At 46.3% G+C, this 13,895-nt stretch overlaps 1 protein-coding gene across 11 annotated transcripts in view; it reads left to right on the forward strand.

Moving 5' to 3' along the window:
• The window catches only part of FAM120B (family with sequence similarity 120B), a 112,335-nt gene that overhangs the window by 22,172 nt on the left and 76,268 nt on the right, over positions 1 to 13,895 (forward strand). For all 11 annotated transcript variants that reach the window (XR_007152342.1, XR_007152341.1, XR_007152338.1 and 8 more), the window contains 2 exons: positions 6,661 to 8,310; positions 11,301 to 11,481. Coding sequence is in view for 4 of the 11 variants with exons in the window: in XM_047859743.1 (XP_047715699.1) it covers positions 6,682 to 8,310; positions 11,301 to 11,481 (1,810 nt within the window). In the remaining 7 variants the exon portion in view is untranslated. Of the gene's footprint in view, positions 1 to 6,660; positions 8,311 to 11,300; positions 11,482 to 13,895 lie in introns of those variants that run through there.

The raw sequence follows: 13,895 nt of genomic DNA on the forward strand, positions 1-13,895 counted from the left end.
TTCACTCCTTATTTCTCCTGTGCCTCCCGCCTGCCTGCTGTCTCATCTCCATCTGGCGCACCCGTCTTTCCTGCCTTTCGTCAAGGCTCACTTCTAGTGCCCTGGCTCAGGACAGCCATTGTGGATCCTTGATCTGGGATGGGTCCTCCTGCTGAGTATTCCCCAGCTCTGTGCCATTTCTCTGGCCTGTAGCTATGCTCAAGTGACTGTTGTTGGTTGAATGTTTTCCTGATGAAGCATAACCCTCTGGAGGGCAGCGCCCCTGTGTCTTGTTGGTAGAGAGGGTCTGCCGTAGTCGGTGACCTAAGGTGCTTGCTGAAGGAGTAAACCAGATGTATGTTCGGACAAGATCCCTTGGTATTGTTGAGGAGAACTGAGTACTAATGAGTGGCAGCTACAAAAGATATCTTGTCGAAAAAAGGACCAGTATGTGCTTTTACTTGACTCAGCAGTTTCATATCCAAGATTTGTCCCAAGGAAGTGCTCAGAGATGGGCTCAAAGATTTATATACACAGAAGGGATTCGCTTTCTTATCTCTGGCGTTGTGCATCCATTAAAAGTAACACTGCAGGAGAAGTTTAACACAATGATTTGGAAATCTATTCATGATCAATTAAGACAAAAAAGATTACAGAAAAGTATCGCTATTTTTGAAAACAGTGAGTAATAATAAAAAAGGCTAGAAATATGTACTGTAAAATTGTTGTAGTCATTGTCTTTGGAAGATGAGATTATGAGTAGTCTTTTTTTTCCTCCCCCTTTGTGCTATCTCTGACTTTTCTGCAAAGGACATGACTACTTGTTAAATTAGGAACATTTTTGTGACTACATTTCCGATAGTGAAAAGTAAACCAACTTGTAAAAATCATAAATACAGTAAAACCTCAGTAAAACTTATAAAGCTTTGTTTTAAATTTTGAGATAACTTAAGAATTTTGACGGGTGCTGTGATGATTTTACTAACTTTAGGCGATGATGGTATGCTTTATGAATAAATTTGTAATACAAGTGAAATTGCGTCACAGTATATGAGGCAGGTCTTATACACCTCATTTGGCAGATAAGAAAAATGAAGCTTATAGAATAAAGTAACTTGCTCAGTATTTTACTGCTGTTGAGTGGAAGTTAGAGTCTGAATTCACTAGAGCCTTCCCTTTTATTGACAGTATTATACTGCCTAGCGGTCTGTCACTTCTCCCTAGGGCACTGCTTGGGGGGGACTGACCTATTGAGCTAGCAGCTGCTGAGTGCCTACATCAGCCATGCGCCAGTCTTCTGGATCTTGGCACCAGTGGTCATGGCCTGACTGTGTCCTGGAGGGCCCCCCAGGACACCCTGCATGTATGATGTATGTACGGTGTACATCAGAATAGCTATAGGCTTTCCATTTCTCATGTGAAGAGCTTCATAGAGATGTGGTGTGGGAGCAAAAATGTTCTGACACTTGCTGAAACAGTGCGGAAGGTTTTACTCAAGGTTATGGCAATGGGGGTGTTCCACTAAGGGAGAGAGATGGGGCTCAGCTTTGAACACGGCAAAGATGCCTGGGGATTTGTAGCCTGCCAGCAGTAAGAACCAAGGGGATGACGCGTTTGATCGGATCTTGAGGGTGATTGATCATCTACTGAGGGCAGGGATCTTCTCCAGACAGACTCAGCAGGACTCTTGCTGAGACTGGTCTCAGCCAGGACGCACGCAGATGCCCAAGGTTGAGGCCTTGTTGAGAGGAGGGCCCAGAGGAGTCTGACGGAAATCTGCTGCAGTAGGGCATCTTTTCGGTCGTTAATGAGTCCTGGGTGGAGGGGCTCCGAAGCATGGCCACCAGCGCGGTGGCGGCCGCCTGCAGCTTGCTTGTTCACCTGGTTTGTGCATTCATGAATATTCAGTAAACACTGAGCTAACCCTGTCCCGTGTGCTGCTGTGGCATAGGTATTCATGTCACGGAGTTTTCAGTCCTCTTTCTTGCCTTGCTGTGCTGAAGGGGGTCCCTGTCGGTTTCCCTTTGTAGGTGAGGTTGGTGGGGAGCCAGGGAAAGAAGCCCCACATCCAGCGACAAGGTGACTTTCCTGAGGCGCAGGCCCAGCCAGCATGTGACCGGGGAAGGAAACACCTGACTTGGAAATGAAGCAAAGAAAAAGGACCGTGTGTTTTGTCCCCATCGTGCGGGCCGTTATTTAACAGATTCGCCCAAGATTGTTTAGTTTTCTAACCCGATGTGCCTCTCTGACTTTGCCACTTACTCTTGATTAGAGCCCGGATGCTGATGCTCCATGTGTCAATTTATAGGTTTTTGTCTTGTACAGATACAAATTATTTCTGTCTGATAAACGTAAACCCCAAAGTTTTGATTTCATTGCTTTGTAGGTCTTCAGCTGAATTTGTCTCCGGCTGAAAATAGCTCATTTCAGTGAACTCCAGCTCTTTGGTGCCCTCTGAACCAGCGTCCCCTGTACAGACTTCCTCGTTAACTTGCATGCCCATTGGAAAAGTATGCTCTGACATTGTTGCATGCTGGTGCTTTAGGGTGGCCAGAGCTGCTGCTACCGATTGTCCTTCTGCAAACGCTGATCTCTGGGTAGGAGGTGTCCCTCCCGCCCCCCCGTCTGTGGGTTGTCCACGAGTCCATTTGTCCCTGTGTCCAGAGGGACTCGGCCCCTTCTGTCAGTGGCGGTATAGAGATGTGTCCGTGCTGAGGCACTCACTGCACCTTTCATTTCTCTAAGTGTTCATCGTCGAAGGTCGTGAATAAGGAGACTTCGGGATTTCTCTTTCATCTTCTGCGTCCTCACTTCCCGGTAACCAGTATGTTGGGACGGGTCCAGCTGTATAGAGGGACGCCGTTCCTAGGAGGAGGCCCCTTCCCGTGTGACACGCTCTGTACTTGTGCGCCTGCTTCTCCTTCATCAACTTCCTGCCTTGAGGCTTTGTTTCCCAAATCAGTGTCAGCTCCTTGAGGGCAGGGTCTCTGCTTCCTACTCTTTATTTGCCTGCAAACGGAGTCCATAAACTTCAATGCCTTTTCATTCATTTATTCGCAAGTACTTACTGGGCCCCTGGCATGTCGGACACAGTGCTGGGTGTTGGGGATGTGACACAGTGACATCATCTGCCCTGAGGAGGCCTGCATTAATGGAAGTGATTCCCAGATTGTACTTTGGGCAAGAAACTCCTCTAATGGGACATCTGTTTTCTTTCTGAACGATATCTAGATAATGAAAATTGTGTATATGTAGGTATATGTACATGTATATTTATAGTCACCTTTAAAACCACCTTTAAAGAATGAAAACCTCAGTACAGTTGGCCCCTTCGCACAGTCAAAAATCTGCAAATAAACTTCTGACCCCCACCCAAGAACTTACCTCCTAATAGCGTGTTGACGGAGCTGTACTGGTAACACTCAACTAACACAGTTTGTGTGCCATTTGTATTGTCTACCGTATTCTTAGAGTAAACTAGAGAAAAGAAAACGTTATTAAGAAAATCCTAAGGAAAAGATAATACTGTACTATATATATGTGTGTGTATGTATATATAAAATCCACGTACAAGTGGACCCATGCAGTTCAAACTTGTGTTCAAGGGTCAGCCGTACATGCTCTTCGCAGCAAAAGGCTTCACCAAAAAAAAGGAAACCTACAGTTATTTAAAACGGTAGTGTCCACAGAATTTATTTTCTTAGCCGTTTCATTTCATGTGAACTTAGGCGTCTCATTGAGGGGCGGGTGGCGTGAGCCTCAGAGCTGGAAGGACCGGAAGACGTCGTCCAGAGTCACCAGTCCCAGGTCTTCGCCTGCCCGGGGTTTTCTTTGTAAATACTGTAGAAGAGCACGTCGTAGCGGAACGTTCCTGAGGTAATTTGCGATTCAGAATGTGAGAAATTGGCAGTGCGAAAGAGGAAAAACCCGTACATGTTTAATTACAATGGTGAGCTTTTCACTGCTGGGTGGGAAAGGACGAAAACATTTGAATAAAATCAAAGCAGAGGCTGAGCCTGACTTCTCCCAAAATAAAGAGGAGAGTGTTTGGAGCAGCTCAGTGTTGTCACTTGCAGTTTTAGTAGAAAAATGCTTGAAACAAAAATCCCTTTTTATCGGTGAGGGAAGGCAGCCAACCCGAATGTGGCGGAGCCGCCGCACAAATGGGAGCCCACGTCTGTGTGGGAGCGGGCACTGATCTCTTTTGCTCCAGCTTGATCTCCACGTGCGTCTTGAGCGAGCCGGTGGCCGACCGGGGGGTCCCACCGGCGCCGGTGGGCTGGATGGGAGGGGATCCTCCTGCGCCGGCGGTGGGCCCTGTCGGATGCTGGGCACCCCCCAGGGAACCTGGTGGAAGCGGGGGAGTCTCAGGTCATCGTACAGACAGAGTCGGAATCCGGAAGACCGCCTTCAGTGAAGCGCGCAAGTCTGCTGTTTTCAAAGCTGGGCACCGAATAATGGCCTGCAGTGTATGCGCTCTAAGCATCGTTTCTTTAATCCATCCTGACCACCCTTATGTGTGTTCCTTGGTTCTCTTTCCAAACCTGGGCCAGACTGCTGGGTTGGGACACCAGGAGAAAAACCATCTGGCCTCAGAAACACAGCGGAACCTTCGTAAACAGAGGGTCCGCACCCAGAGGCCCAAACCGTAGAACTTCCTTGTAGCTGAAATAACCGTGAAGTCCAGCTTGGGCTTCAGACACTCCTACCTCGGTCATGTTCCCGAGGTAAATGCTATGAGGGTTCTTTCCGCAGTGGATTGGGGGGTATATTCAGTAACTTAATGGGCAAGATTTTCTAAGTTTCAACCTAAATGTGTGAGATTTATATCCACTCCATGTTTATATATTTTCAATATCCGTGGCCACTAAACAGATATGCAACTTCGGATCCTCCTAGGGGCCAGTGTCCATTAACAGGTAATAAATTCTTAAAAGACAGTCCTGTGTGAGGGTACCTTTTCTCAACATAGTGGTTTATTTGCGGTTTCTTCACTTGTAAAGTAGAGCTTATAGTGTTTTGCCTGTCAGAGATGTTTTAAAGACTGGAGATTTTGTGTGTTGAGTGCCCAGTGCCGTCTGGTAGGAGGCGAGCGCGCCGTGAGGCTGGACGTCACCGATGTGTGTTGGCAGCTGATGGCTGCCGCCCTCAGTCCCAAGCCTGGAGAGGCGTTGTTTGTCCTCCCATAGCTATTTGTGTAATAAGGACTTTTTGTTTGTTCTGTCAGTGGACGTGAAGCCATGATGAGTCTTAAAAGAAAACCAAAGTGAAAATTATAGGCCGTTAAGATCAAAGGTGTCATCATGGAATTTTTTCTGACCGGTGACAGATGTTATTACCTACTTGAAGAATGTCATGGGGCGCCTGGGTGGCTTCAGCGTCCGACTTCAGCTCAGGTCATGATCTCACGGTTCGTGAGTTCGAGCCCCACGTCAGACTCTGTGCTGATAGCTCCGAGCCCGGAGCCGGCTTTGGATTCTGTGTCTCCCTCTTTCTCTCTGGCCTGCCTCTGCTTGTGCTCTGTCTCCATAAATGAATAAACTTAAAAAAATAAAAAAGAATGTCATATGTTACATCCTTTATTATACATAGGACACCTTACTTTTTATACAAAGTACTCTGCTTAGGATTTTGCCAGATTTTCAGTTTGAAGTCTTTTTACTACTTTGTCAGTGTTTGCATTTTTTTTTAAGTTTATATATTTATTTTGAGAGAGAGCGAGTGAGTGACCGTGGGGGTGGGGCAGAGAGAGAGGGAAAGGGTGGGTCCCAAGTAGGCTCCATGCTGTCGGTGCAGTGCCCAGTGTGGGGCTCAATCCCACAAACTGTGAGATCATGACCTAAGCCAAAATCAAGAGTCATATGCTTAACTGACTTGAGGCACCCAGGTGCCCCTGTTTTTGCATTTTAGAGTAGGCAGTTTTCCACTGAAAGCCAGTCACCAACTCAGATGTTACATTTGACAGGGTGAGGTTTTATGTGTTTTTCTTTTTGATGCCTTTATTCAGGTATACTTGATAAATAGTAAACCACTTACAGTTTACAGTTTGACGAGGGTTAGCCTGTGTTTACCCGTGAAACTATCACCACAATTAAGGTAGTGAGCATATCCGTCACTCCAAGAGTTTCCATTATGTAAATCCCTCCCTCCCAGCTGCCCTACCCCAGACCACCACCGCCTGCTCTCTGGTGCCACAGATCAGCCCCACTCTCGGTGAAGTAGAATTTCATACAAATGGGTCACATGGTGTGTATTCCCGTTTGGTCTACGTTCTTTCACTCAGCAAGATGGTTTTGAGAAGCGTCCGTGTTACGTGCATCTGTCTGTGTTTTGGGCTTTCAAAATTAACTTCTGCTTGAGTTCCTAGATGGGAAATGATGACTTTTTGAAAACTGTTACCCTTCATTAATAGTTTTAATACAAATCTTAGAGGACTGCTGCGCTGTGTTGTCCTTATGAAGGCCGACTCTGGTGACTCATGCTTAGGTTAAGGTTCCTCTTTGTCTTCAGTGAAAACTCTTTAGGCTTCTAACCGGTATGCCATGTTACATACCTTGTTAGTGCCTAGAGTGTTTTGAAAATAGAGTGCGAATATTAAGCATTGTCTTCTGTTTATTTACTTTAAAAGGTATCCTATGTCTAGTGATAATGTCATAATAACTCATTTATTTTCCTTTCCAGATCCTTTCCAGGAGGTCAGTTATGGGTGTGAGAGGTTTGCAGGGATTCGTGGGCAGTACCTGCCCACATATATGTACAGTAGTGAATTTCAAAGAACTGGCGGAACACCACCGAAGCAAGCATCCTGGATGTACTCCTACCATTGTGGTTGATGCCATGTGTTGTCTCAGATACTGGTACACTCCTGAATCTTGGATCTGCGGTGGCCAGTGGCGGGAATACTTCTCTGCTTTGCGGGACTTTGTTAAGACTTTTACAGCTGTTGGCATCAGGTTGATATTCTTCTTTGATGGCACGGTGGAGCAGGATAAGAGAGATGAGTGGGTGAAACGAAGACTAAAGAACAACAGGGAGATCTCCAGGATTTTCCATTATATCAAGTCACATAAGGAGCAGCCTGGCAGAAACATGTTCTTCATCCCCTCAGGGCTGGCCATATTTACACGATTTGCTTTGAAGAGCCTGGGTCAGGAAACTCTGTGTTCGTTGCAAGAGGCCGACTATGAGGTGGCATCTTATGGCCTCCAGAATAACTGTCTTGGTATTCTTGGAGAAGACACGGACTACTTAATCTATGATACCTGTCCCTACTTTTCAATTAGTGAGCTCTGTCTGGACAGTCTCGATACTGTCATGCTCTGTAGAGAGAAGCTCTGTGAGAGTCTAGATATCAGCCTGGCAGACCTTCCTCTTCTGGCCTGCCTGCTTGGCAACGATATTATTCCAGAAGGCATGTTTGAAAGCTTTCGGTACAAGTGCTTGTCTTCCTATACCTCTGTAAAGGAGAACTTTGACAAAAAAGGGAACATCATCTTAGCTGTAGCAGACCACATATCTAAAGTTCTTCGCTTGCAGCAAGGTGAAAAAAAGCTAGAAGAGATGTTACCTTTGGGACCAAACAAAGCTCTTTTTTATAAGGGTGTGGCATCATATCTTTTGCCAGGACAGAAATCTCCATGGTTTTTCCAAAAACCTAAGGGTTTAATAACTTTGGACAAGGAGGTGGGATCCATGAGTTCAGCCCCTGAATCCAAGCAAGAAGTTCCCATGTGTACCGACCCCGAATCCAAGCAAGGAGTTCCCCTGTGTACAGACCCTGATTCCAAGCAAGGAATTCCCATGTGTACCGACGCTGAATCCAAACAAGGAGTTCCCATGTGGACAAATCCTGAATCCAAGCAAGGAGTTCCTGTGTGTACAGATCCTGAGTCCCAACAAGGAGTTCCTGTTTCTACAGACCCTGATTCCAAGCAAGCAGTTCCCGTGTGTATAGATCCTGGCTCCAAGGAAGGATTCCTCCTGTGTACACATCCTGAATCCAAGCAAGGAGTTCCCATGTGTACACATCCTGAATTCAAGCAAGGAGATCCTGTGTGTACACACCCTGAATCCACGCAAGGAGATCCTGTGTGTACATACCCTGAATCCAAGCAAGGAGTTCCCATGTATGCATACTCTGAATACAGGCAAGGAGTTCCCATGTGTACACACACTGAATTTAAGCAAAAATCACCTCTGGGTGCAGACCCTGAATTTAAGCTAGAAGCACCTATATGTACAAGCCCTGGAATTAAACAAGAAGACCTTGTGAATATGGAGCCTGAAATCAAACAACAAGTAACCATGGTTTCAGACCCTGAAATCTTAAAGGTATGTAGATGTGCCCACCCAAATCTGACATGTCATGATTGAAAGTATATCCATTAATGGATTTGTCATGAATCTTTATTGACTGCTTGCAGCGGTTAGGGCACTGTGGGGGACACAGAACAGGGCAATGTAGTTAGGAAGTATGACATAATGCATATGGAAACTCACATTATAAAGTATGCTGGATATTGTTACATTCCTGTTCTAGCAGAGAGCTCTAGAAATTTGAAGGAGAGGTCACTGTGGGTTAAGTACAGAGAGAAGTTACTGAAGAGGTAGAGTGGAACCAGACCTTCATGAGAGCTGATATTTGTTCTGAATAAGCAGATCTTTGTTGCTTTGGGGCACGTGGTAGAACAGTAGGCTGGAGGACAGGGTCTGAGGGGAGCCATGGGGAGAGAGGTTGGAAAGGGTAGAATGTAACCAGATTGGGAAGATTATTACCTGCCCCACTAGGAGTTTGGACTTAATTCTGAAAGTGACATAGAGCCCTTCAGAGGTTTTACGGAGGACTGCTATTGATTAACCACGTGTTACGTGTGAGGCCAGGGGGGTTACACGTGTTGTGTCTTACCCACAAACCTTCCGTTGTTCCTGACAAAGTGTCACCATCTTCCATTCCAGGTGCGCTAGTTACAAACCTAGCAATTACCACTCCTGGTAACTGTTCTCTCCCTGTCTTGTTACTTGTACCTAGTCAGTTAGTCTCATCACCCTAGCATATGTGGTCTCTGGCCTGAATTACTCAGGAATGGCTGACAACTCTTCCGTGTAGACTTTTGCCCCTTCTAGTCCATTGGCCATGCTGCATGCAGAAATGAAGCCTTATTCTGTAACTCTTAGGGTAGAAACAGTAGCCTTAAGCAGGCCACGGCCTGCCATCACCTCACCACCGCCACTTCTCTAGCCTGGTCAGTCCCTTGTCTGTCATGGCCCGGCATGTGCTCCTCTGCCTCTTGGGAACCTCCCCTGCCCCTTTGCTGCTTCATGGCTACTAGTCTTCTGTCCCATCTGGGCGGTCACTCACTCAGAGAAGCCCTGACCAGCCGCCCACCTGCGGTAGCGCATGCCTCACTGGAATGTCATGCTCGGGACGGTGCCGCGAGGGCAGGGTCTCGTTTGTTTCTCCCACTGCTGAGCCCCTTGTGCCCGCCACACTGTGTCTCACTGAATCTTGAAGGCAGTATTCCTTTTCTCTCGTACCTTTAGGGCCTTTCCCTTAGTGGCTCCTTCCCTCCGTCCTGTACAACTACATGGGTTCTCCTGTCTTGAGAAGTCCTTCACCTCTTCCTCCATTACATACATTGTAGCAGATAAGTTCCTTTAGTAACATAAAAAATTACGGTAAAAAGTAGAAGGCAATATGTACTTTAAGAGAATTACAGGTGAAAAAGTATTAGGGAGTTAAAATTATCCTACCTGGAAGCATCCTTAAAAGGTGCTTCATGGAAGGAAAAGAACGTGGGTTAGAAATTGGAGGGAGGGCAGAATCTGCACCCCAGGTGGAAGTGTGCTTGGACAGTAGAGAAGGAGAGGTACGCATGGGGAAAGGCCTGCTCTCAACACAGACTTGGACACCATCCGAGCAGACTCCACTCGAAGTGAGGGAAGTGGACAGAGAAATCCTAAATCTAATTCTGCTTGTTTATTTGGTTTGGTTTTATCATGAGGCTGGATGTGAGAATGCTAGTTTAATACGGACCACGCAGAGATGATTCTCCACTGACGTATCTTTGTACGGCTGTTTGTAGTTACTGGAGGCTGTGCCTCACATCGCCGGCCTTAATTGTCACGCAGCTCTCGGTAGACACGCTTGCCTCCCTCCTCACATGAGAACATGTTGCGAAAGGGCTAAATGACATTGCCTGCAGTCACACAGCCAGTACTTGGCAGACCCTAGCTTTGAACTCAAGCCTCTAACTGCAAGTTTGACCCTTTACAAGATCACATCTGTGCTCCGTCTCGCATGGGGAGAGGCGGGTTGGTCGTGGTCAGTAGTCTAGAAGTGCGAGCTCGGAAGAATTGGTCAGCTCCTGCTCAGGCCTGGCTTCAGAGAGAGAACTTGGAGCCACCGTAGCAGTTTGCCTGAAGGACAGGACAGGGAAAGGCACGCGGGCAAAGGACGGCAGTGCAGAAGTGGAGCCTGCAGGGTACCTCAGTGCCTAGAGGAGGGCAAGGTCTGCCTTTCAGCCAGCCCGGGACTCGTGTCGAGTACGAGGCGGCATCACCCTGGGCTCTCTGCCTTTCCCGTCTTGACCCGGCCCCTGCTGGTTCCCGACCCACGCTCATTTCCCAGTTGTGTATGGCCTGAAGCACCCTTAGGCAAGGGAAGGTGGGTTCTAGTTGGGAGCAGAAGACAGGGTGCCACTTGAGGTGAACCGTCACGGGAGAGGGGCTTGTGAGGTGGGGGGTGGGGAGGCCCAGAAGGGGTGCATTTCCGGGAGCCCAAGTGAGGCTGGGGAAGGCTTGATATGCCTGAGGAACAATGGAGCTGTTCCACTGTGACCGCATGGCGGTGGTCTCTAGCGGGTGTGTTGGTGGACTGGAAAGAGGACGCCGGGGCCTTGAATGTTAGGGTGAAGGTTTGTGGTAGCCATTCAGACGCTCTGGGGAGGGCAGTGGCCGGACCTTCTTCTAAGAACACAGGCTGTGGGTGCTGTGGAGGGTGGACTGGAGAGGGGAGGAATGGGCCGAAGTCAGTCGCACGTTTTCATAGTAATGCCTGTCATCGGGCAGACAACACGCTGTGTGCTAAGTCTGCTGGTGATTGGGAGGCTGGAGGTGGAGGAGGAATGAGACGATTTCGAGCCCAGATGCCCCGAGGAAGGAAAACCGAGACGCCAGCTTGATGTCATGAGCTTGAGGGACGGTTGCTCCATTTCCGAGAGCCTAAAAACACTGGCATGTGATACGGGGGTGTTGATCTTTTCTCTTTAGAGGTTACGGTTTTGTTTTCAAGGAGAAACCAGTCATATCTGAATTTTGAACAGATTGCTAGAGCACATCACGTCCAGGCAGAGAGCTACCTGGTGTACAACATCATGAGCAGCGGGGAGATCGAATGCAGCAACACCTTGGAGGACGCGCTGGACCAGGCTCTGCCCAGCCAGGCTTTCGTCTACCGCCCCGTGCGCCAGCGCGTTTACTCCCTCCTGCTGGGGGGCGGCGAAGGTGAGTGGGGCGGGCCGCTTAGCAGCAGTGCTCTCTGGAGTTGGAGTCTGAGAAACGGGCCAAATGAGGTGGAATGCATTCTTTCAGGACGCGGATACGATTGGAAAGGGGTTTGTTTGTCTTTAAAATCTGTCCTTGAGAATACCAGTCACATCTGTACGGCATTAAGGGAAAACGCCAGGGGGCATCTCTCTCTAATTAGTAAACGGTTGATCAGTACTCATTAAAAGAAGAGTGCATCGTTGTTATAAAATCTTATGTTTTATCTATTTATATTTAATTTATTAATTCATAATTTATAATAATAATTCATATAATAATAATCTATTTATATTTAGTTTTGTATTTTTCTTCCTTAGAAGGTTTGGTGGTTTTTAAAAATGTGAAAACCCTTTTCTCCTGCAGGAGTGTGGGGTATGTTTATTATTAGAAGACAGTGCCTACTTACTCCCCCGTCAAAATGTGATTTTCATAAAATAATTTCATAAAATCTAGTACATCATATTTTAAAGTACAAACAAAATTTTCCTTTAGAGTAGTTGTCGTGTCCTATCAATATTTTCATGGTGCTGTAACAACAATTGTGTAGGGGGAGGACTGTCAGTGACCAGAACAGAAAACCTGGGGGCCTTCAACGCCAGGTATAAAATTAATTAGACCCTATCGCTCTCTTTTCGGAGCAGTTTGGGGGGGGCATCATGAGTGGAGAAGAACACTTCATAGTAGAGACTAGGGACACGTGACACATGGGTCACCTCCTGCGTAAGGCCCTGCTCCCCCGAGACAGGCCTCCTGGGACACTGCTGTCTGACTCGAGAGTGCTTTGATGAGAAACGGGGCCTCTCACACTGTGACCAGGACTGGAGATAGAAGCAGCAGGGTCCTAATAAAAGCGTGTCTTTGGTCCTTCTGCCTAAACTCCCATTATTTCCAAACATACCAATACAGTATTGGTGTTAGTATTATTCTGTTATTCCGGAAAGTAAACATTTACCTGACCTAAAGGTGGTGACAGAATTGTCAGATTAAAATGCTGTAATCATTCTTTTCTTTGGTGGGAGATGGAGTGGCAGAGTTCTTTGAATCCAGTTTTATTAGATTCCTGGCACTGCCCAGGACATACTGCCTTTTCCCATGTGTGCTGTCAGGCTTCAGAGGCTTATGGGTCCTAAGAAAGACACAAGAAAGATGCTTATGCTAATTTAAAACAGAAACAAAAGAACCTACGGGATAAACTTAGGGACCAGGTATTGTTTAAGTAATTTTTTCTATTTCTTTTCTTATGTGATTCTCTCTCCATATTCACTCTTCACATGAGTGATTTCACATTGATTCCCATGATAAAAAAAAATATCTTAACCATGAAAGAATTTTTACATTACAGAACATTTCAGTTCCAGTATATAAAGTTTACTAAAATTTCAGACTTTGTTAGTGTGATTTATTTGCAGCCATATTGATGACTTTATTACATAACCAGAATAACAGGAAAAATTTCTGTGAAGATAGGAACTCGTCCTCACAATTGATCTTTACTTTTTTCCTTTTCAACTTTGTGGCTTTCTACATGAAGTTAAGATCATTAGGACGTTATGTGGATGGAACTAAGAGGGTATTATGCTAAGCGAAATTAGAGAAAGACAAATATCCTGTGACTTCACTCATATGAGGACTTTAAGACACAGAACAGATGAACACAAGGGAAGGGAAGCAAAAATAATATAGAAACAGGGAGGGGACAAAACAGAAGAGACTGTTAAATATGGAGAACAAACTGAGGGTTGCTGGACGGGTGGGGATGGCCTAAATGGGTAAGGGTTTAAGGAATCTACTCCTGGAATCATTGTTGCACCATATGCAAACTAACCTGGATGTAAATTTTTAAAATAAATAAATTACTAAAAAAAAGATTATTAGGACGTGAACATACAGTGTTGCTACCGCCAGTTTACTTCCGGTGATGAGAATGGAGCGTGTTCTGTGTCGTTGGCTTAGCTGTTATCCCACGTGTGTTGGAAACCACGTCTGTTCTGCAGCTGCTGCTCCAGGAGTATCAGTGGTGTTAACAGGGCTGTTCTCCCAGTTTTCTTTTGACTTGTGCTTAGTTCTTGAGAGAAGAGTGTTGGAATCTGCAGATGTTACTGTGGATGTTTTTATTTATTCCCTCAGTTCTGTTAGTTTTTGCTTCAGATATCTTTTTTAACTTTTTAAAAGTTTTATTTTTTATTTACTATTTGAAGGAGAGAGTGCACGTGTGCACACGAGCAGGGCACGGTGGGGGCAGAAAGAGAGAGAGAGAGAGAGAGAGAGAGAGAGAGAGAGAGAATGAGAATCCCAAGCAGGCTCTGTGCTGTCAGTGTGGAGCCCAACCCGGGGCTCTGTCTCATGGCTGTGAGATCATGACCTGAGCCAAA

The sequence above is a fragment of the Prionailurus viverrinus genome, chromosome B2, assembly GCF_022837055.1.
Source record: "Prionailurus viverrinus isolate Anna chromosome B2, UM_Priviv_1.0, whole genome shotgun sequence".
Classification (NCBI taxonomy): domain Eukaryota; kingdom Metazoa; phylum Chordata; class Mammalia; order Carnivora; family Felidae; genus Prionailurus; species Prionailurus viverrinus.